This window comes from Pollicipes pollicipes, unplaced genomic scaffold (assembly GCF_011947565.3).
Source record: "Pollicipes pollicipes isolate AB1234 unplaced genomic scaffold, Ppol_2.1 Scaffold_3087;HRSCAF=3621_pilon_pilon_pilon, whole genome shotgun sequence".
NCBI classification, from domain to species: Eukaryota; Metazoa; Arthropoda; class Thecostraca; order Pollicipedomorpha; family Pollicipedidae; genus Pollicipes; species Pollicipes pollicipes.
In genome coordinates, this window is record NW_023596225.1 from 13389000 (window position 1) to 13412788 (window position 23789).

General features: G+C 51.9%; 1 protein-coding gene across 1 annotated transcript in view; it reads right to left on the reverse strand.

The window, feature by feature from the left end:
- The window catches only part of LOC119089673 (dopamine receptor 2), a 92587-nt gene extending 73588 nt beyond the window's left edge, over positions 1–18999 (reverse strand). The window contains exon 1 of the mRNA XM_037212467.1: positions 17913–18999. Coding sequence (XP_037068362.1) covers positions 17913–18952 — 1040 coding nt within the window. The 5' untranslated portion in view covers positions 18953–18999. The remainder of the gene's footprint in view (positions 1–17912) is intronic.
- Between the last annotated feature and the right edge of the window lie 4790 nt (positions 19000–23789).

The following is a 23789-nucleotide window of genomic DNA, read 5'->3' on the forward strand; positions in this document are numbered from 1 at the left end:
TCTGAATCACAGTCAGACCACTGTCACAATCCAACCTCTGAATCACGGCCAAAGCGCTGTCGCAATCTAGTCGAAAAGGTGATATTATAGTGAAGACATAACAAGCATGTTAAGTGGCGGTAGTCATGTGCTAGACATAAGCAGCAAGCGGTAATGGCTAATGATCAATGCAAACTGTGGAAACTGCTTCAGAAAGCGTGTTTGCATATAAGTTAGCTTGAAATGATTCAAGCTGTTTCGCAATATAGTTCTCACATGAATCATCTTGCTTGCATGCGGCGAACACTCGTAAATAGAGCATCATTTTGAAATTTCTGTCTTTAATAAAATATTTATTGGACGGGCATTGTAACATGTTTTAAAACAAACTACGCACGACTGCTTCGCAAGCACGGCTATTGTGTTCTACCTAGCATCCGTACCTAAACAAGAAACCACAAACTAAATGCAATCCATCATTATCCATCACTTCGTTTATATCCGACATGTTTGCACAACGTGCGTACGAACTCTTAAAACTGCATCTCTGGTCGTTTCTGGACCCATAAGGCATGGCGAAATATAGACAACCTAGCACACCTTGCGGATCAGGTCGTAACTTGACAAATGACCATCCGCGCCTATAAAGCACCGGCACTGGCGTTTCTTTGCCCTGCACACACCAGCCTTCCTCTCCTAGAAACGGGCAATGCTCACTAGATTGGAACGCAGCACTCTGCCAGAGGAGCCTGATGTACTACAGTGCCATAAGAACTCCCCACCACGAAATGGACAGTCTCCCACCAAATGGGCAGTGAGTGCAAATACATGTTGTTTGCAGACCCCTAATGGACCATGAGAACAGAGCTGTCAAACTGGGGTCATTCAGACTCTCATTGTTGAAAAAATAGCATTTTCAATTCATAACATGGCACTCCCACTTGAGACGAGCCCACAGGACGCACTGGATGCCTCTTAGCTGATTGGTGTCAATTTCCTTAACACTGTTAGTTCCTCAACACTGTTAGTTACTCCCAACACTCGCACTGTGCAGCAGATGCTGACGTGCTGATAGGGATTATATGCAGAGGAATGAAGCACGGCAGCTTGAATCAATTTTCATCCAAACATGCTCGGTTTAATTTGCAAAAATGGCCAAAAACGAAATCGACGGCATGCGTGTATAAGATGCTGACTTGTTTTCCCCGGCGGTTTTCCGTGCCAGAAGCAGTAGATGTGTTTTCTAGTACAGTTTTATGTGCCAAGAGGACGACGACGGCGTGGAGCCGCGTGCATATGTGCATGTTTGAACCGCTGGTCTGCTGTGGGCCAGCTCGGCGGTGAGGACGCCAGCCAGACGGCGGCAGACAGGACATGGGCCGGTGATGGCAACACTTGTTGCCGGCCTCCGTAGGTGGCCCCCAGTCTGCAGGGGGAGGAGCGCAACTCCCCAACCGAAGCGCAAATGAGGCGAGGCGCTAAAAGCGTCACCAGCCCAGTCGCTCTCTATGGCATCCTGCAAGAAAAAGGCGGAACGGCCAAAGGAATCCGAGCAATGCTTCCAAATTCACAAAGAAATCGCCAGAGCGCCAGAGCGAGTTGAACTGCCACTGTGCCCGCTCTAGCACTGGCAGCTCAGTGTGGTGTGGCTGTGGCTCAGTGCGGAGTGCCTGTGGCTCGGTGTGACGCTCAGCACACCAGTGGCGCCCCAGCAGCCGCGACGACACCGGCTCCACGCTGCATCGAGCCACGAGCCGCGGCCGGAATGGCAGCCGCGCGGCCGGAGATAGGCGCCAGCAGTCTGAAATGAAGCCGGCAGAGCGGTCTCTTGGCAGGTGGACGACCCCCGTATCACGGCAGGTGGCCTGTATGGGGATTGCGTGTGCGCTCCCGGAGAAGCCGGTGGCGACACTGTATCGTACCGCCCTGCAGCGCCCCGGACCGCGCGGGCGTCTATCTGTTTCGGCCATGTGACAGTGACTGATAAGTCTACCGCCGTCTGCCAAGGACGCCAACGGCCCCTAGCCCGGTCCTAACACACTCACAACGCAAACCGGGCGGCATAGACGGAAGAAGAGAAAACAATTTGCATGGAACGGGGATTCAGATACCTGTTTCTTCTACGATGTGCGGGGTCCGCACTCAAAAATGATGCCTACCATGCGTTGGAACGGCGGTTCGCGGTGCTTGCGTTGTACGTTCTGTCGTTTGTGGGTGTGCATTCTAGCCTCAACCTGTAGCAAATGAAAAAGTTCAGTTTTTTTCTGACGTGTCTTGCCTTGCCTGATGGCCACTCGTTCAAGCATTGAACCCAGAGACCAACGCTCAATGTCGCTTCACCGTGGCAAATACTGAGCTAATGGATGGCTGTGTACTGGCACAGGTGCTTGCAATGTGTGGAAAATCGTAGGATGAAAAACGTTGCAGTGGGAACGCGGAAAAATAGCCAGTTTTCCGAATGTATGCTATAACGTTACGATGTCGTCATTGCCAAAACCTGTCGTTAATGTGTAATAGTTAAGCCTGTTGAACAACAAAAAAGTCTAAGGGCTTGTTCGAGAAATATTCCCTCGGAGTGGTATTCTATGCAATTTTGTTTTCTTCTTGATGAAAGAAAAGTCAAGTAGAGCTAGAGCTTTGTAAAATACCACGCTGTTAACAGGATATCCTCTCTGAAATCCAGTACGAACCACATGAACTTGGGAACTAGGGCAAAACTCGACAAAGCGGCTTTAAAAGATGCTTAGATCAGAATATTGAGCAGCCTACAGCCCCAGCTAAATCTCTAATATCGGTGTAAATGTTCATCCAAGGTTAAACTCCCCTTGCATATAAGGGCGGGCACGCACTGTGCAGAATTCGTTCCCTTCTACCAAATACTGCTACCTGAAAATATGAAATTTGATGTAAGTAATGTTGGCGCACAAAGTCAGCCTGATGCATTTCATTTTAATGGAAAAATAGTGGCATACCTCCAGACAGCCCCGCATGTGGTTTCGTATTTAAAGCACGTCATCGAATCCAGGCCAGGTGGTCACGCGACTAAACACAAGACGTGCAGTATAAGAGCTCTTTGGACATCGGAAAATCTACCGAACAGTTGAAGCTTTGCAGACAGGGCGTGTTTTTGCAAGTGCCGATCTTCCGGCTGCTTCAGGACAGGCAGCAAAATGAACTGCCAATCTTTGAGAGGCTTTGGTGTTTCGGCTCCGACAAAGAACGGCCCGGACGCTAGCTTTGGCTTTTGCTCTGGTTATTATTTCGTGCTGCCCCACCTGTGTCCATTCATTCGAATTATAGCCCCTGTTTCCTCCAGCCTGAGAAGTTTCTACATAACATCCCATCACAAGTGTGGAAAAAAGGAGCTATGGATACCTAACAGAATATGTACATCAATCAACCGCGACATTTAAAAAGATTTTGTACTATCCAATGAGAGGCATCAAGCATACAAGCCAAATAAAGCAATGATAACTGACCTTATAATCTCTGAGAAATGACTGAGTGATTTAACTCAGCGAATTAACTCAAGTGATTTAACTCAACTGACCCAATTTAACCCAATTGACTTGACCAAATTGATATTTAGTTGGAGCTGCGGACATTATGAGCTGTGGACATCGTGAACTGTGGTCGTTTTGAACTGTGGACGGTAGGAACTATGGACAATATGAACACCTCCCCTCGCCCGAACCGCCCCGACTGTACATCCGATACTGCCACTTCCTAACCCCCTCGGACAGGACCGCTGACCCGATCAGTGCCGGCTGCGGTCAGGGTACGGTCCTGGAGCACATGTGGGTGACGCCGTGTCGCCCTGTCCGGCAGATGTGCCCACGGCTGCCTGTACCCCGGCCAGGACTCCCTGCGGTCCAACTGCCGCTCGAGCTTTCATCAAGACCGAGCCAGCAGTGGGGAAAACGCTAGGATGTCAGAGCAATGCTGACAGCACAGCATTGCTGTGCGTGGTGCACGATGCATGTATGCACAGAGCTCAACGCACGCGGTGGCTGTGCTCAGAGCGTGCGATGTTCTGGCACGCAACAGCTATGAACGGTTGACAGCCTGATAACCATTTTCTGCAACGTACCAGTGCACTTCACCATCTTCAGGTATATAAAACAAAGTAACGCATGGTGCCGGGAAAAACAAAAAATTACAGGTCAACCATCTTCAAAAAACATCAAATGCAATTTGCGGTACACGACTTACCAGCATAGGTATTTTCAACGGGTGGATGTCAGTTATATCGCTGTAAGTCCCTTTTCATAGTTTGGTAACGCCCATCGAAGAGGGCCGAGGTATGCAGCAGCATACTCAGATTTGCGTTGCCGTACAGCCTTCTGCGACCATCACACGTGACCAGCGTGGTGGCAAAAGACACTAGGATGTTATGTGTCAAGTGTATGTCGTAACAGCCTCTCATACGGTCATGTGGATATCCGCTGTATAGCTGCATCCCCATGTGTCTACTTAGAATAGTACATATATGGCTTTAAATGGTGTACTTTACGAATTGCATAGTTCTCGTGGGCACAAGAAAGTTTGAACACGAAAATGGCCCGTTTCGGGGATCCATACCGCTATGTACGCTATTAGGTAGGGTATATGTTAAACTATACATCTATGTGTTCTGTAATATCTGCTTACGTTTGTCCACCAAATCACCTGTGTCATCGGTATCTGACAAAAGTCGTTCCCAATGATCAGTGACGTCACCTTGGGGATGCTCGACAGCTCCGTGGTGCCACTTACCGGCCGCATCTCAGTCCACCCAATTTGCGTGCTGTTAGAAATGACTGGAGTACAATAGCATTCAAGCAGTTAATACGCACGACGTTTATAATGGTTATATGTTACAGCGATTTATCAAACTCCACGATGGTTTACCAAAATGCAAATTCAATTTTACGCGATCATGCACAGTGACGAGTGTGCAAAAGAAACAAGTCCGACAGTGTTTAAATGACCCTGGGCTACACGGACGAATTTCATGCCAGGGGAAGGGAGGGGGCCTCTTCCAGAAATGCGGGAATGGGAGAGGGACTACGGTCTCATTCCTGTGGCACCGGCGGCTGTCGGACCTATCGGAGCATATTCCGCTCAGTGAGAGCAAGGCATGGCGAGCATCCGGCCCAGAACGCTTGGCGGGAGACAGACGCGTCAGGAGCCGTCAGGTGACAGATACGTCAGAAGCCGCCAGTAAACAGACGCGTCAGGGGGCCGTCAGGTGACAGATACGTCAGGAGCCGGCAGGAGACAGACACGTTAGAAGCCATCAGTAAACATACACATGAGAAGCCATCAGTAAACAGACACGTCAGGAGCCGTCAGTAAACATACACATCAGAACCCATCAATAAACAGACGTATCAGGAACCGGTAGGAGACAGACGCGTCGGGAGCCGTCAGGTGACAGACACGTCAGGAGCCGTCAGGGGACAGTCGCGTCAGGGGACGTTCCGGTGGTCACGAACTGACTTCGCACGGGTACACCGCACACTGCGCCCGGGCGCACAGTGGGTCGGCCTGCCGGAGTGTGCGCGCTGCCGGCTGGGGGGGGGGGGGGGATTGGTGCCGACTGCCGACGCTCTGGTCTGCTGAAGGTCACGCACGGCCTCTGCAGGAATGGCCTCACTGGTGTAATGTCGGCGTGCTGGATGGGAGGACGGGGAGAACGAACACCATATGGTCAAACGTGCTCGCAGCACGTTCACGATGGATTTGACCCAACTTGTTTTCAAAATTGGAGAAGGATGGCGAAGCCGGGGATGGGCTGCGCAGATGTCTGTTTGGCGGCCGCAGATCTCTCCTCTCTTCCGCAACTACGTGATCTGAGTGCCGGCTGCAGGTCTCGTCTCTTTTCCACGACTGAGTGTGGACTGAGTGCCGGCTGCAAGTCTCGTCTCTCTTCCACAACTAGGTGTGGACTGAGTGCCGGCTGCAGGTCTCGTGTCTCTTTCACAACTGAGTGTGGACTGAGTGCCGGCTGCAGGTCTCTCCTTCCTTCCACAACTGTGTGGACTGCGTGCCGGCTGCAGATCACTCTCCTCTTCCAGCACCGTATGAAAGCTGTACGCACCTGTTTCACTTGGACCGCCTGCAGGCATTTTATTTAGACTGCAATAGGGTTTCTTTCCGGCTCCGTGAAACAAATATGGGCCTGGATAAAGCTTAGTAGCTGAAGTCGGCTCACGGCTTTGGAAGCGTTGAATTCTTTTTAAATTTATATGCTTGATCTCAATCACATAAAAACGGGTTTTTAGCGTGCATTGTTGTCCTCAAAAATATGTTCCTCTTAACGTTTAAGTGGGTCTCTTGTATTATAGTCTGGTTATGTCTATTATAATGTCTTTTATCACTTAAGTGATCACTTAATCATAAAAGCGGCGCCCATCTTCCTGTCCACAAGACGCATTTTTTTGCCAGACCATTTTGCGAATATCGCTCACATAGGCCCAGTTGCCATTATGTAACTTTTGGGCCCAGCCACAGACTAATTGCCTGTGCACGGAACACACCGCGCAAACCAGCCATGAGCGGCAGCGTGAACAGCAGGACTCCTCGGGCTGTCTGCTCGGCGTATACCCGGCTGGCCAAACACAGCAGGCGTCCATCGGGTCGAATAATTCCATCCGCTAGGGAGTCATTATGGTAATTCTGTGCGATACAACTTTCTCACCGGGTCGGTGGGACGGCGGTCTTGAGCGGCGGCATCCCAGAAATAGGCCTGTCGACACTGCGAGACGCGACCCTGCGAGACGCGACGCTGCGAGACGCGACGCTGCGAGACGCCGACGCTGCGAGACGCGACGCTGCGAGACGCGACGCTGCGAGACGCGACGCTGCGAGACGCGACGCTGCGAGACGCCGACGCTGCGAGACGCGACGCTGCGAGACGCCGACGCTGCGAGACGCGACGCTGCGAGACGCGACCCTGCGAGGCGCGACGCTGCGAGACGCGACGCTGCGAGACGCCGACGCTGCGAGACGCGACGCTGCGAGACGCCGACGCTGCGAGACGCGACGCTGCGAGACGCCGACGCTGGCGACGCTGCGAGACGCGACGCTGCGAGACGCCGACGCTGCGAGACGCGACGCTGCGAGACGCGACGCTGCGAGACGCGACGCTGATCGCCATTTCAGCTTTCGTCGTCAGAATTCTTGGAGACCTGGGATTTTCCTTGGCGGGTGGTGGGGCGCGGACGTGGCACAAGGCGGCCATTATTGCGCCGCGCTGTGAGCCCGGGATGTCAGTCGGCCCAGCGGCGGCGGCAGCCGCGCAGCAGCACATTAGACGACGCGCCATGATTGACCCGGCCGAGTCAGGGCGTGCGCCGGCGTCACGCGCTGCCTCCTATGCAGCGGAGGCACTAACAAACGCGCCGGTCGCGTCAAAGAGCAATCGCAAATCGACTATCGTCGGGCAGACACTACCGCGAGTTAGCATCGACCAGTGAAATGTCACGTTTTTGCCCCCTTCCTCTACCTGATTTTGAAATGGTTGCCTGATGGTGGGCCGTTAAATGGCAGCCAGATAGAGGTGTGACTGCCCAATCATTCGAAATACAAATACTCCCATGATTATTAAAGTTCCCTCACCACAGACCCTCGTCTGGCTCTAATGTGCTCTGTTCGGACGAGCGTGGTATGCGTCTCTTAGCCATTTTGCCGATGGCTATTGCGAGACGCTTATCGGCTGGGCTTCGTGAAAAACCTCACACTGTATATCGGCTGGGCCTTGTGAGACACTCCACACTGTATAACGAAGCATTAAAGATAAGGGTATTTTCAGATTTTACGTTTAAGAGTCGTGTGCTTAAAAGCCGTTTGTGGCCTTTAAAGTCATGCGATATTATGGTATCCGTCATGTAGTTGTATGTAGTATAGTATGTAGTATGGTATCGTCATGTAGCGTCGTTCACACCGCCATAGTGATGTAAGTCGGCGGTTTTGCGTTCATATAGGCTCAGCAATTACATTAAATAATATAACGACCTCCGCAATGCACGCGTTGGTTCACATTATGACGTGCAACCACGCAACACCAGCGTGCCTATGTTCTAGCTGACGACGTCATAACAATTTAAATAAGCCGAAGCCGATATTTCCGAAAATTGCGGCGGCCTCCACGGCTCAAACAGATCACTGCCCACAGTGCTGACATGCGTGTCGTGACATGCTTAATGATGCACGGTCACAGCTGGCCGCGTAACTTTCCAATCTTTCCGGCAGGTGTCTACCCTGTGCTAATGCTACCCGTGACACGAATGTGCACTGGCGGCTGTACATGACCAATCGGCGGTCCAAGCCACTGACCCAATAATGTGGTCCAAGCACTCCAAGAACAAACTCATAGACAGGGCACAAGTGCTTCATGCAGATATCAGGCCATCAAGCAGTCAGCGTTCCACCGGCCTCGCGCGACCAGCTCCAAACCTCGGCCCGATCTTGCCCGGGCCGATGGAGGGACACTCGATCTCTGAACGTACCGCCAGCACTCCCCCCCCCCCCCCCCACAGTGATCCGCTAGGGGCTCCGCTTGATGGACAAGCGCAAACAAATCAGTTAGCCGGGTCGCAAACACCACAGGTGCGCCGGTCGATTAAAAGGAACCACTCGGTTCAAAGCGGCGGCGTTCGATCGGGCGTCGATTTCGCACGACGCCTCGCGATAAACTGAGAGTGGCGCTGGCGTGGCCGAGCGCGACGCCTCGCGATTAGCTGATAGTGGCGCTGGCGCCGCCGAGTGCGACGCCTCGCGATAAACTGAGTGGCGCTGGCGTGGTCGAGCGCGACGCCTCGCGATTTTTACGCGCTCGGGTGGGGGGGGGGGTCAAATTGACCCCCCGAAGGTATTTCCAGAATGGTTTCCGAGCGGCGCGGCGTAGCCGCGCCAACTTTTGCATAGCTGTATAAAATTAAATAGCAGATCGTTTGACATCAATAATTGTGATGTACCTTGGACGCTGACGTATGGCAGGTCGAAGTCAGGCCATGGTTTCAGCGAAGGCAATTTCTAGGGAATCGTCCAATCTGATACAATAACGGAGTGTTTAATGAAGCCATACACCTCTGAGATGCTTTCTTAGGCACCACAAATATAGAGTGAGCAAATCATGTTGACCTAAGGTCAGGTATGAAGGTCAGACCAAGGCCACAACCAACCGGAGTTACTACTCCAGGGCTTGCTGTATGGGATAGTTTGTAGTACCCATTTCGAGTTCATTGACAGCAGGAATCGCAACACACATCTTCCATTGGCTTCTAAGAGGTCAGAAAAGGTCATTGATCCAGGATGACCCGGGTCGACAACTTGTTTTAAGAACATACTGCCTGGCGTAATCTTTGTCGTTTATTCAAATGCAAAACTCAGAGCAGTCTCGTATAATTTTGGTCACCATGACCCTCAAAAGGTCAAACAAGGTCACTGACCTCAAATGGGCTTTTGACCTCTTCCTAAGAAAGAATTTCCTAAGTTCTGGGGCGCTTTGGAGACCAACCTGGAATTTGACTTTGTTTGACCTCATTTGACCTGAAGGTCATGATCTAGGAAGCTCAGACTTTGGCCTAAGTAGCTTCATGTACAGATTAAGACACCCTGTAAATTTGGTGTTTCTAGCTTTCTTAGTCATTGATATCTCAGGGGGGGGGGGGCAAATTGACCCCCTCTCCCACCCGAGCGAAGGGTATCTAGTCGGCCACCCGGGCGCGTGTTAACGGAGTGGCGCTGGCGCGGCCGACCGCGTCGAGCGGCCGCTTTCAAACGGAGACAATCGGAGTGACGGCCGACGCAACGCTCCTCCACGCCTCACGTGCTGTCCCACCCCCGTCTGACCCCGGCCCATCGGTGGGCACAACGTGCGTACCCCGCCGTTCTGCCCCCCTTGCTCAGCCGCGCGGCCGACAATGGAGCGGAGCGCCGGCGGCGGCGCGGCGCGGCGTTTAACACCTTATTTCCGCCGGCAGTTTAGGTAAACAGGCAAGTCCCTTCGGCCTGCGCAGTCCTGATGAATGACTGGTGAGTCACGGCCGGGCGGTGCACCGAGTGACGCCACCGAGGCCTTCCGGGTGGCCGGCGCAGGTGACGCGCCACCAGCCGGCGTTGACAAACCGCCGCCGGCTATCGAAGCGGTAGGCGATTTCCCGAATTACTGGCGTTAATAACAGAGTCGTGTTAATAACTGAACTTTCCTGGAAATGTATTCGAGGCGCCCTAGGAATGGTTTGGAGCTTGTCTCATCCTGTGCTGAACGGGACGACTTCGAATACGTTTCGTGTGGTAGAACGCGTCGTTTTCGCAGACCTCATCCATAATTTGGCAGTCCAGTGCCCAGTATAGTGTCGGCAATTTATGGCTGGTTAAGCATCACAGCCGTGACACCAGGCATTTTGTCTTGCCGCAGCCACATCTTGGTGGCCCCACAGCCACCAAGACGCGGCTGTGGGGCCATACGTGGTATATTTACATACTTACTTACATATGTATGTATCTTATATATTTTACATGTTCACATACATATTTACATACATATTTATACGCATTACATATATAACACATTCAGCCCAATTCAAAGACAACAGTGGAGCATAAGAATCGCCGCTCTTGGATGCTTGAGGGTTTGAGATTGATCCGATGCCTGATCACCGTTTGATGCAGAGCGACGTTTGACCCAGGAATAGCTTTAAACAGATATTGGGGTCATAAAATTGCTCGTTTTAGCAAGGTGCGATTGGTTTGCTTTTTTAATGATTACAAGTTATTGACTAATTTCCACCGCTTCGCTTAAGGCTGCAGACAGTATTTTTGATGAGCCACAGTGGAGAAAGAGAAAGGCACGAGCTGGAATGGATTTCCCGGCCATCGTACGTGGCGCTCAGATCCCCTTGGAAGGTTGGTGAAGCGTTTCTGTCTTTTTAACAGACGTCATGACAGATGAACACTAATAACCATTTTCTAAACCTACGCATTGTAGAAGACAAAACCAAAACGTGCAACTGATGGAATTTTCTTGAAATTTGTCTGCTGTATTTGTTATTGATCCGAAGGCGTATGTTCATGCTGTCATCTAATCTTGAACCGTTGAGTCATTTCTTTACTGAACTATTTCTCCAAAGCTGGGCCCCAAAGTAGTAATTCCTTGACAGATCAGTTACATGATTTCAAACTTCCAAGCATGCCACCCATATGCTGTAACAAACCACCTTAACCGGCAGCGTGTTAAAAAACATCAGTTCGCGTCTCGCTGTATGATAACCAAAACATAGATCTCAGTCCGGCCCACAGTGAGGAGAACGATTTGAATTTCTAGCATCTTCAGTATAAATGCATTACGATTTGACAATCCATACATATCTTCTAGAGGATTTATGGGCTTTCTTTCCGGCATGACGTTACCTAGTCCACTTGTTTCAATTTCAAAGCTGTTCTAGTGCAATACCCTCTCACTCTGTTCTGTTCGATCTCCTGAAGAAGGCCGTGGTCCTAGTGGATCACCATCTCATCCATCCTGCGGGCTCTGTCCCGCCCAGCCGCTCAGAGCGCATCATTCCCCGCGCGCCGCGCAACAGCCGGAAGTGAGTACTTCCGGTCACGCTGGGCCGCAGGCCGTTCCGACGCCCGCTCACATGATGGATGAGTAAAGAGCTGCGGAGACGTCAACGACGGCTCTGCCCGGTCACTGGGGAGAGCTTCAGGAGCGGTAGGACACGTCCAGGCAGACCGGCACGATGTCACGACACGGGCCGTTCGACCACCACTTGTGGTGAGTTTCGGCGGCACGGCCCGCGGCCCGGATGGCAGGTCGGCTGTCCGCCGGCGCTCCGATGAGGCGGTTGTCGCGCGCCGCGTCGACCCTGACTGGCCGCCGGCAGCCAGCTGTCGGCTCGGCCACGTGTGCCAGTTTCACACATCGGACGCGCCTGGGCGCCCGTCGACCAGATAGCACACGGGGATTGGCCGGTGGCCATTGACACGGGCGCCAAACAATGCGCTCGCGTCACACGCCTGCTGCCCGTCGCGTCTCTCTCTCTCTCTCTCTCTCTCTCTCTCTCTCTCTCTTCTCCTCTCTCTCTCTCTCTCTCTCTCTCTCTCTCTCTCTCTCTCTCTCTCTCTCTCTCTCTCTCTCTCTTCTCTCTCTCTCTCTCTCTCTCTCTCTCTCTCTCTCTCTCTCTCTCTCTCTCTCTCTCCTCTCTCTCTCTCTCTCTCTCTCTCTCTCTCTCTCTCTCTCTCTCTCTCTCTCTCTCTCTCTCTCTCTCTCTCTCTCTTTCTCTGAATTAATTTTCTGTGTCTGGCTGGTCCGCTCCCCTCCGCTAAGTCTAGGATCCATGGCTACCCCCATCTACGTTATTATTAATGCCTAAATGTAATTCAGTCCAATCAGTCCAGCATGCGTTTTATTCAGTATCGTCCACATCAATCTCTTTTCAAATATGGACTCAGTTAACACAAAATAGCAAAAAACAGAACGCATTGACATTCACTTATCTATATAATTGCATTCACAGAAGCCGGTTTATTTTAAGAATCAATTTTTCACTTCCGTCATGTTTCTAGATGCACAACCTAGACTAGATGACTCCGGATTCAATACCCGGACTAGATGACTCCGGATTCAATAGGCACATGAATAATTTGTTGATATCACGACTTACGCTGTTCTATTCCAGTTCTATTACAAATCATTCAACTTGTATTATCATTTAATTTTAGCCTAACTGCGACAAAATAGCAACTAGCCCCAAAATCTTCCAATATTGAATTGAGTTTCACAGGTAGTTTAAGCTCACACAGATCAGTGTATGTCATGTATTCGTGCCTTAGTCAGGTCAAGCATTGGTAATCCATATTTTGCGCCATTAGTGAGAGGCTGAATATTTGCGGTCAACATGTGAATAAAATGTGGACAACATTCTGTCTACGCTGATTGTGGACGACCTGCGGAAAATATTAAAAGAACAAGGGATAGGTTTGTGAGTTTGTAACAAAGCCAAAACTTACCTGATATTCGGTTTCCTAAGGTAGAGTTACTATTTTCCGCAAGTAAACACATACGGCCAAAGCTCCTATCAGGATCGTTTGGGACTTGGGCGTTAGCCACTTCATGGAAAATTGACATAACCCACACACATTTAGAAGCTTTTCTGTCGCACTGCTCCGCCATTTACAGATGAGCAAATAGTTTGGAAATGGATCTAAGGCTTTTGAAAATGGGTTGTAATTCGTCTTAATGCAAGCACCTTCACATCTTAAAATTCCACCCCTTCCTAATCAGTGTTTTAATGTGTTCATAACCCTGCTCGATCCAGTCCGTGGATGAACCAGTAATACACAGGTTTATCAAATCCGTGAAAAGTTATGGTCTCTGTCGTCCCGGTTCCGCCCCCAGTCCCAGTCCCAGTCCCAGTTCCATTCCCAGTCCCAGTCCCAGTCCCAGTCCCAGTCCCAGTCCCAGTCCCAGTCCCAGTCCCAGTCCCAGTCCCAGTTCCGCTCTCAGTCCCATTCCCGTTTTCGTTCCCGTTCCCATTCATATTCCCGTTCCTGTTCCCGTGTCCGTGCCCGTGCCCGTGCCCGTTCCCGTTCCCCTTCCCGGTCCCGGTCCCCATCTTTGTCCCAGCCTTTGTCCCGTTCCGTTCCATTCCGTTCTGTTCCGTTTCATCTCGTGCCGTCTCTCCTTCCGTCCTCACTGAACGGGTCGCTTCAGTTGGGCTGCAAAAGGCGTTGGTCCGGTGCCGGACGCCCGCCGGACGCCGGAGGACACAACCGAACCACCGGCTGGCATCGCCGGAGTGGTAGTGCTGTGGCGACCATTAAGCTGGGGAATGCTCGCAGAAATAAGCAAGAGTCGGAGTTGGTTCGGCGACGGTACCTCTGATAGCTGTCTGTCCTGCACCTTTGTTTCGCCACGCGGTATTAATGTCTACAGCTGTGCACTCTACGGAGAATGTCATAACGTACTTGCCGGCAGGTGGGGTGATGGTGAGTGTCTCAGTACTTGGCGTTGGTCGCCCAGCTGTCGAAAAAGCGCACACTTGTTCTCGCAAAGGACAACAAAGACTAAAATGGCACACATAGCAGGGGATGAAGTACAGCTTGGTACCACCGCTCACTCGAAGACAAAACTGATGGACTGATGACTGATGACTGATGTTTCATGACTCATGTTTCATCTCATGGCCATAAAAGCGCGGGGCTGACCAGGACTTGTCAAAATCTTGCGCTCTGGGCTGACTCGTGTCGTGATTGGTCGGCCTGACGTGGCATCGAGCCGAGCATGATTGGGAGCCAGCACTGGTTTGGCAGTTTGACGGGTCACTTATCACTTGACCAGAACTTTAACGGACAATAAGGGTCCCATCAAGCAGACTGATGAGTAATGATTCAGCATGTGGTCGGGTCAACTGGACACCCACTTCAACCACCTCTCGTAACGTTTATATGACTGAGCCGCCGCTCCGTTGTGGAGTGCGTCTGTTAGTTGTAAAAATGACTATCATTGGCTTAACACGATGCTTAATTAGGCGCACCAAGCGCTGCATGACGTGGGGCCTGGGCCTAGCAATACATTCAATCAACCGGTTCGGACTAAATATCTACAAAGGTATGGCGTAACAAATAAATGCATAGATATTTATGCCTAACATCTCTATGTTAGGCGCGGGCTAGATATCTATATGGATATGGGCACTAAATACCTGCGTAACGTCAGCAGATACGGTCCGCTCAGAATTCTTAGAGGCAGATCCGTTTCCAGGAATTGGGATGTTTCCAGGAATTGTGAATTGGGATGGAATTGGAATTGGGATATATATATATATATATATATATATATATATATATATATATGCATATGGGCATTTCGTACCTCTTTAGTGCTCTTATGGCAATTATATGACATTTGTGGCCAATGGCGGTTTCAGTATGCATGACCATGCCTGTATCAAGCCCAAACGCATCATCAACACAATCGCGGTGACGTGGAGCACGGCGTGGTAAGGTTTACCGATGTGGTCCACGTATCTTGGTGAGGTTTACCGATGTGGTCCATGTATCTTGGTAAGGTTTGCCGACGTGGTCTATGCATCTTGATGTGGCTTACCGATGTGGTCCATGTATCTTGGTTTATTTTCCTACCCCCATTAGGGCTCGACGAGCACCAGGAACCACTGGCGGGGCGGGCAGTTTGAGTCCTGTCGGCGGGTCTCCGTAGGCCGGAGAATACCTTCTCTACAGCGTGGCTCATTTTCCCACGCTCGTCAGCTATTTTACCGCTCCCGAATTTCAATCACCATCCCGCAGAAAAACCAACGTGCAAAGGCGACCAAAGTCTAGGTCATGGTCGTTCATGGGGTAACCACGGAGAGACCTGTCCATAGGCAGGTCCGAGCATACAAACTCGAGGTAAGTGCCTGAGGCTGGTACACACCCAGCCATGAGTGAATAGCGCGCATGCCACCGCTCCAGCATCGTGTTGGAGTAGGTGTAGGAGCCTCGGACAACCTGAGGCAGCGGTTTGGTGAGAAGACACCAGGCTCAGAATGTCGGCTGTCGCGACCCAATCCCCATCTTGATCTAATAATCCAGCCGTTCAGTGGGTGTAACCTCAGCAACAAGACAGAAATTTTGACAATAAGCAGGCTCAACATCCTGCGCCTGATTTCAAGTACGTATGAAGGCTCTCCAAATATCAACATCCGTTTCCATTGACATGTCTGTTCGAGTCGAGGCATCCGTAGTTTGGTCCAATACAGCTTATTAAACTCTGACTTTGATTTACATAAATATTCACAGAAATCTCAATTCCTATCTTGTCCCAAATTTGGCTGATTTCGTGGTCTATTCTTGCTCCACGCAATGCACCAAGTTCCTGGTTAGTAGACCATCAGATCGTCAGATTCGGGACATCGAACAGAACGTCACCTGCAAACCACTGTCGAAAGAAATGCCGTCGAAAGAGAAAAGGTTTGCTGGCAGATGGAATATACCTGCCTGCCTTCCGCACGTTCGAGTTGAGGATGCTCGCGTCGTTAGGAGCCAATGCGTCTGCTTTCAACAGACTCAACTAGCCCAACACCAGGCAGGTCGGTCAACAGTGTGTTCGGCCTCCGTTTCAGATGTGCCGGTCAACAGCGTGTTCGGCCTCCGTTTCAGGTATGTCGGTCAACAATGTGGTCAGCCTCCGTTTCAGGTGTGTCGGTCGACAGTGTGTTCGGCCTCCGTTTCAGGTGGTTCGGTCAACAGTGCGTTCGACCTTCGTTTCAGGTGTGTCGGTGAGCAGTGTGCTCGGACTCCGTTTCAGTGGAGGTGGCCTTATCGGCGTCTGGTCCACCTGACTCAAGTAAATGCATCCGCCACAATATGCCGGTAACGATACGAACTTTACCGTTGCGATGTCAGGCATGTCGCAAATAAAGGCACTGCTCCACATTTTAAAATATTGGACCAGGCATCAAATATGACGGAAAAAGCTCACTTATAACTCTAGGCATTTTAAAGTGGAAAAGACCCCTTTAGATAACACAATTTCTGCATTTAGTATGCATGCTCCCCAATGAAGCATTGCTTGATTGCGTCATCGTACCTTGCACACCAAATGAGCGCCCACTGGCGGCTGTTATATCTGCAAATCGTTCTCACGCACGTCAAATGTGCATAAATCAACAAGTATATTTTGCTTGTCCTTGATCGCCGCATTTCCAGCGGAATGGTACGACTTGAAGGGCGTTATTATGGAGTCAGGGATGCCATGGTGACCTTAGAACAGCCCGCACAAAATAGTCTGCACATCTTCGCGAGCGTGTACCTCAGAAACTAGAAGATTTCATATTTTCAGAACAGCAGGAGTTGCAAACTGCACCGAATGATCTTCAAGATGGCTGCTTTAGTTCCAAAGACCCTTAAAATTAAAAGATTTGAGAGAGAGAGAGAGAGAGCCTTCTTTGGAGTTATCGTAAAAACACTCTGCAATACATCGGTGGGATTATAAATCAGAGGGAATGGCACTACAAAGTGCGTAATAACCATAATTGATGTGCACAATTACGCACACCGTGCCACAAACAAGTTACCTTGATCACATTTAAAACAGAAAACACACGGTCAAAACTGTAAGCTGCATTGGCACCTTTCGCTTTAAATGTGTCGGGGCCCATGCATAAACAAACAGGCTGAACGGCCCAACGATACCGCTGCGCGTGTAAAGGCGAGCCCTTGGCGTCTTTGACAGCTCACAAAGTTTTGATTCGTGCGCGGAAACCCACGCCGCTAGATGTCCGTGGCTTCCAATGTTTAGAACAACGTATCCCCATTCAAATTGCATATTTCAAGTTAGCACACGACGTGTGGGAGAAGTGGCTTAGTCACAGCCCGCGAGGTGAATATTCTGGCCACATGTGATAGCATAAAGGGAAAGGCAATTATGCAGAAAATAGCAGGCTTTGAATGCGCTGTGAACGGCGAGCTCGATGAGGAAATCCCGCCACTAACCTTTTTTCAAACATTTTGACATTAAAGAATATGAGCTGCTGCGAAAAATTCCAGAATCATCCGAATCGATAACCCAAATTTGACGTGCCTTATCCAGTTATGCATGCGTGCATACACATCTCTCACTGAAAGCCGATACTGTAACTTTACACACCGAGTCGAAATAGGCTAGCCGCGCCAGAAAAGTGTGTGTTCAAAAGGTAGAACGCATAACTGAGATGCACCGTCTAATTCGGCCCCTCCATAGCGGCGCTGTTGTTACGCTCACTAAGAGCCGTTGCGGAAACATTTGCAATAAATTAATTTAACACCCCCAACATAGTTTGTACTGAGCCATTTAATCACAACTACATTCAACTTTGTAACTGGCTGGGACAGGCCAGCGCCGCAGCCTCCGGTACGGGGTAGGGGCGGCAGAGAGGGGGGGGGGGGGGGCGGACAGCACTCACCTCCTGAAGTCCTTGCTCCAGCACGCATAGATGACCGGGTTCATGGCCGAGTTGATCCAGCCCAGCCAGGTGACAATCGTCAGCACCAGGTCCGCGTGGGCGATGCAGTCGTAGCACACGCCTGACAGCAGGTTCACGATAAAAAACGGCAGCCAGCACACGATAAACACACCCATCACGATGCCCAGTGTCTTGGCCGCCTTGCGTTCTTTGGCGAACTTGGCCAGCTTGCGGCTGAAGGAGAAGTTCTTCACGTGCTTGGCTGACAAGTTGGCCCGTGACGATCCAAAGCCGTCCGGGCCGGTGAAGGCCGCCGAGTCGTCGTCGGGCTCGGGGCCGGCCTGGTCCAACCGACCGCTTCCGCCGCCTCGGTGCATCCGCAGAGTCAGGCCGTGGCCGCCGCCGTTCACGCTCACCTGCTTGGAGCCGAGCTTGAGGCAGCGCATCTGCTCCGTGGCGGCACGGTAGATGCGGAAGTAGACTATCAGCATGATGAGCAGCGGCCCGTAGAAGGAGATGATGGAGGAGAAGGCGAGGTAGCCGATGTTGTCGGTGAAGACGCACACGCCGTCGGCGGAGGGGCTAGAGACGGCGCGCCACCAGGCGATGGCCGGGAACGAGATGAGACTGGCGCACACCCAGACCAGAGCGATGAGAGCACACGCCGTCCGCTCTGTCATCTTGTTCGGGTACGTGAACGGGTCGCGGATGGCCCAGTAGCGGTCCAGTGAGATCACGCACAGGTTCAGAATGCTGGCCGTCGAGCCGAGCACGTCGAAGCTGTGCCAGAGGTCGCACCAGACCGGGCCGAACATCCAGAAGTTGTCCGTGGCCACCAGGGACGCGCCGAACGTCATGACAAACGCGCCCACGATCGTGTCCGCCACGGCCAGCGACATGATGAAGTAGTTGGTGACCGTGTGCAGCACGCGCTCTCGCACCACAGCCACAATGACCAGCAGGTTCCCCAGGATGACGAAGATGCAGAAGAAGTAGAGGCCCACGGCCAGCACCAAGTTGGGTGCGCCGAGCGGCGGCATGGCCCCCTCGCCCGACTCCGAGTCGTTGATGGCCTGCGGGATGGTGCTGAAGTTAACCGGCTGCGGGGCCGCTCCCTCGGTCTCGTTGGCAGCCGGCACCAGCGGCGCGGACATCTCGCCCCGCCGCGCGCGGCAGCCGCCCGCGAGCCACTGGCGCCGCGCTGCTGCCGACCGCGGCGCCGGCGGCGCACACCGGACCGCGCCGCGCGGGGGCACAGGGGCGGGGCAGGGACGCCGACGAGACGCGGCGGGGCGTCGGCGGCGCATGATCCAGACGGAGCGTAGCGGCCGCTGATGGCCAGCCTGGGTGGCTGAGACGCGTCCGATCTCAGCCGGCCGGCGGCGGGCCAGCGGCGCAACCGGCTCGGCCCGGGCCGGGCAACACCTGTCTGACGCCCGCTCGGTGCCCCACGAAAGGGGGGGGGGGCTCGGCAAACGGAGCAGCAGGTAGGAGGAGGGGACGAAGGAGCTATGGTGGGAGAGGGTCCCAGGCGGCAGGTAGGAGGAGGGGACGAAGTGGCTGCGGTGGGAGCGGGTCCCAGGCGGCAGGTAGGAGGAGGGGACGAACGGGCTGCGGTGGGAGGGGATCCCAGGCGGCCGGTAGGAGGAGGGGACGAACGGGCTGCGGTGGGAGCGGGTCCCAGGCGGCAGGTAGGAGGAGGGGACGAACGGGCTGCGGTGGGAGGGGATCCCAGGCGGCCGGTGGGAGGAGCGGACGAACGGGCTGCGGTGGGAGCGGGTCCTAGGCGGCAGGTAGGAGGAGGGGACGAAGGGGCTGCGGTGGGAGCGGGTCCCAGGCGGCCGGTGGGAGGAGCGGACGAACGGGCTGCGGTGGGAAGGGGTCCCAGGCGGCAGGTGGGAGCGGGTCCCAGGCGGCCGGTGCTGCCGCCGCGGCGCCCGACGAAGACGCCGTTTCTGGCTGTAAGGGAGAGTGCCGACACGTACCGAGATTAGAAGACAGAACGCGACCCACAGCCGGCTGTTCTCCACTATTCCCACTTTGGAGTGTTCCAGGTCGCGCGATTATCAACGAAAGGTGGTAGGTCTGTATCTTACCAAGGTTAACAAGGTTCTGTTCCTTAACAAACAAATGCACGGCTGCAGCAGTTGTAAACGGGGACATGAAGGGAGACGAAACTGATTTAGTGACAATCTGTCTCCGTGTAGTGGTGGACATAATTATAGATCGATGATTGGTTTCTTTGTTTTCTTCCCGATGGTACTCTGCATTACTTGATATAAGCAGTTCAGCCCCGAGGAAAATCAGTCCTTTTATCGCACGTCGAGCAAGATTCAACATTTCGCAGGCATCTATGGGTGACAAAGGAGGTTGAGCAGTGAGCGGTCACTTGTTTCCTTACGTGTTTTGACTTGTGATGATTCCATATTCCGTCACATTTCACCGTGTTTGGTATGTTTATGTGACGTCGCCGTTTACCGCTCTGCAAGCCTACTTCGGCCTAGCATGTTACATGCAATTTGGCTTAGCATGTTATAAGCTGACGAAAAAACATGAGCTTTTGCATCGTAACCGAACAAGTTCTCGCAGAATTTCACGATTCGCGTCCTTGCATCACAACAAGTGACCAGTTTTCTGCTCCCAAAATCAAAGATGGCAGGGGCGTTGATCGTACAGTTGAACACGAAGTTGACGTGCTTCATTGCAGGCGACTGTATGGGTTAAACTGGCATTTACATACACTGGGCTAAGAAAAACGCAACAGATGCGGTCGTATCAAATCCAATACCCTCCCCCGCTCCCCCCCCCCCCCCCCCCCGGCACCACCCATAGCTTTCATTGGCTGCTCAGATCACCTGCAAGCAAACCAATTTTGTACGAGCTCCGCAGCAGCATCTGCTATAATAACTCGTGGTCTGCAGTGACCATTACATAGGTGCAGCACAAACAGCAGATGCATGTTGTGCGGGACGGCGGTCAGTCTAATAAACCGAGAGGCGACGTGGTTGATCTGCGCCACCGTATCGCACGCGGCCACTGGCGTCGGCCTCCGCTCGTGCTCAGCTCGCTGCTCGGGAAGTCGGCCTCGCGCGATAAGGAGTCACGCAGCGGGCTCCTGGCGACGGATATTCATGGACGCTGTCAGCCATGAGACCCGTGGCCATCGAAACACGCAAGGTAGTCCATAGAGATAGCCGTAATGAAAATGATCAGCTGGGAATAATGGTGACGCCGACAGGGTTTTCTTTAAATATGGGACATTTATACTATTGATTATGGGTGAAACTTGACATTCCTTAGGAATGTTTTCCTCCCCTATCCCTTATCCTTTCCCTCGGCCCCGCCCCCACATCCCCAATCCCACTCCGCCACCCTTCTTTGCTTCGGCCCTCAACACTTGCCCTAAAGAGCAAAAGGTAATACAAACCACAGCAAATATCAAAACTTGTATGTTTGAAAAGACCTGGTCTCCCCAAATGCTATTCTATAAAATCCTGTTTATGCTATTAATGGGTGTGATTGTTGTATGTTTTCTAGTGATTATTGGATGCATTGAAAGGCCATTCGTGATAAATGGGACAATGCGAGCGTTTTCTGTCAATTATCACGTTTTGATGTAGCAAAAAAGGCGGGCAGCTGGATAACTAACTCTAATCTGTTTCGTCATGCTGAAGATAACAATGTACATGTTCAGCATGTGCAACAGCCGTGTGCCTAAATGCTGCTGCTGTTATAAAGATACCAAACACCTTGCTCTGATGTCACAGCCCGAAATAACAAATACGTTTGACCGGTGATATTCTGGCTATGGAAGATTAAGGTCACGCCAGATCAACTATCTATATTTTCCGCAATAGTAAATCGATAGCGATGCAAGGTCGAGATCATAATACATGAAAAAATGATAGCATGCATGAGCTTGGACAGATGTGCTCTGTAAGAACACATAGGGAAAAATGGGAGAAAACTCGACTGTCCTATGCCTCGTCAAGTCAACCACAAGAAATAACTTGAACCGAGTTTTAGCCCACTTGTAGAGCTACCCTGCCGTGTTTGAGATCGTTCCTCGATCACCATTTGTGAAAATGATAAGAGGGTCTTACCCATCCCTGTTACGCTGGCAAACGTGGCTATGCCTCCGAATCTGACGAACTCAAAACGCTAACACGTGGTGATTCAGCTCGATAAACCCACGTATGTGCTGTCGTATGACTTAAGCATTTATGTGCTGTGGTAATATGTCTTCAGAAGGTCAAGGGGCTTCAAGCTGTTCAGCTGCGCACTATGTGGTGCGTTGCCCGGAGACGTCAGTGGCCTACTTCAAGGTGAAATTGCCTTCACGGTGCCCCAAGGAGCATGCCAGGCTGTTAAGTCCCCCCAAAAGTTAGCTCTTGAGCAGGAACTAGCGGCTGAAGCTTGCCAAAAGGTCCGTAGACGTTATGGGGTTCACTAACAGTTCCGTAAGTCCTGACGCGATCGGTACATCTTGGCTGTTTCGCGAACATGTTACATTGACGCGTACTGGGGCGTCAAGGCGCTAATTAATGGCGTCTTTGTTGTTTTGTTTTTAGGGGGAACCTTTGCCTGCTTTGGTCTGCTAGCCCCGTGTGGTTATCAGGCAGTGGCTGGTGCTTTGAATACATCTGGTGGTAATTTGGGCCCCCACGACATTTCACGGGCTTCTTAACTGTCTGGCGTCATATAGTGCCGCTGGATTTATAAAGCGAAGGTAGGACGTACAATCGTAGCGTGTAAACAGATAGGTCGGAACCTGCTTATTTCTTCCAATGTATCATGTCTATTAACAATTTGAACAACCAAGTGCCAATTTCAATCAAAATCGATCTTGGTTCAAAGGTTAGCTCACACGGTGCAAGTTCAAAATGCTTCTGCCTGAATAGTATATGTTCAGCTTATAAAAGCCGGCTAATGGCTTTGAACTTTGGGCTCCCAACGGTTACTGGGCTGCTGAGGCTTCTCAGCAACCTCTATACCTACCTCCCTGAGGCTGCTGATCTCCCTTGAGTTTTCTTCTTTCACTGAACTCTGAGACGGTATGAGAGACATCCCGTACAATCTTGGAGCTCAGTGACCATTCAGAACAGTGATGCTTGTCCTCGGGAATGTGCTTGGCCGTGTAAGGGCTCCTGTTTGCTGTTTGTGGTCCGTTGCACTGCAGAGTCCTCTTGTCCCTCTATAATGCTGCCAGAGATCGGCAGGGCGCACCAGACCATCGAAAGCTCGCCAATTCACTGTCGTCAGGCAAGCTCGTCGATCAGGCCATTATGCCATGGGGCACGTGCCGGGTGATTAGTCCAAGATATACGTGCTGGGTGATGGTGCCGTGAGGCACGTGCTGGGCAGTGGTGCCCTGAAGCACGTACTGGGCGATGGTGCCGTGAGGCACGTGCTGGGCAGTGGTGCCCTGAAGCACGTACTGGGCGATGGTGCCGTGAGGCACGTGCTGGGCAGTGGTGCCCTGAAGCACGTGCTGGGCGATGGTGCCGTGAGGCACGTGCAGAGCGTTTGTACTGGTAAGGACTCTTTATAGCGCACTCATACATCACATTTCATTACCTGATGCGCGTAGCAGGCTGTCTGCGCGACACACGATTTGCTCCAAGGTGGACGTAATTTCTTCAGACCTTCTGTCTTCATGGCGAGTACAAAAGCACAGTTCCGTTCGCAGATCGTACAAACACCGTCCATTGCTCGGTCTGATGAACGCTCGCATCAGCTAGCGCAGTGATACTTCTGTCCTGCCAGCGTGGTGCGGCATTCAGCACGGGCAGCAATAATGCAGTGTGTAGCTTTCCACCCCATTTCGTAGATGTTGGAAAAATAGGTTCGAGCCCGTATGTTTGGACTCATATGTTT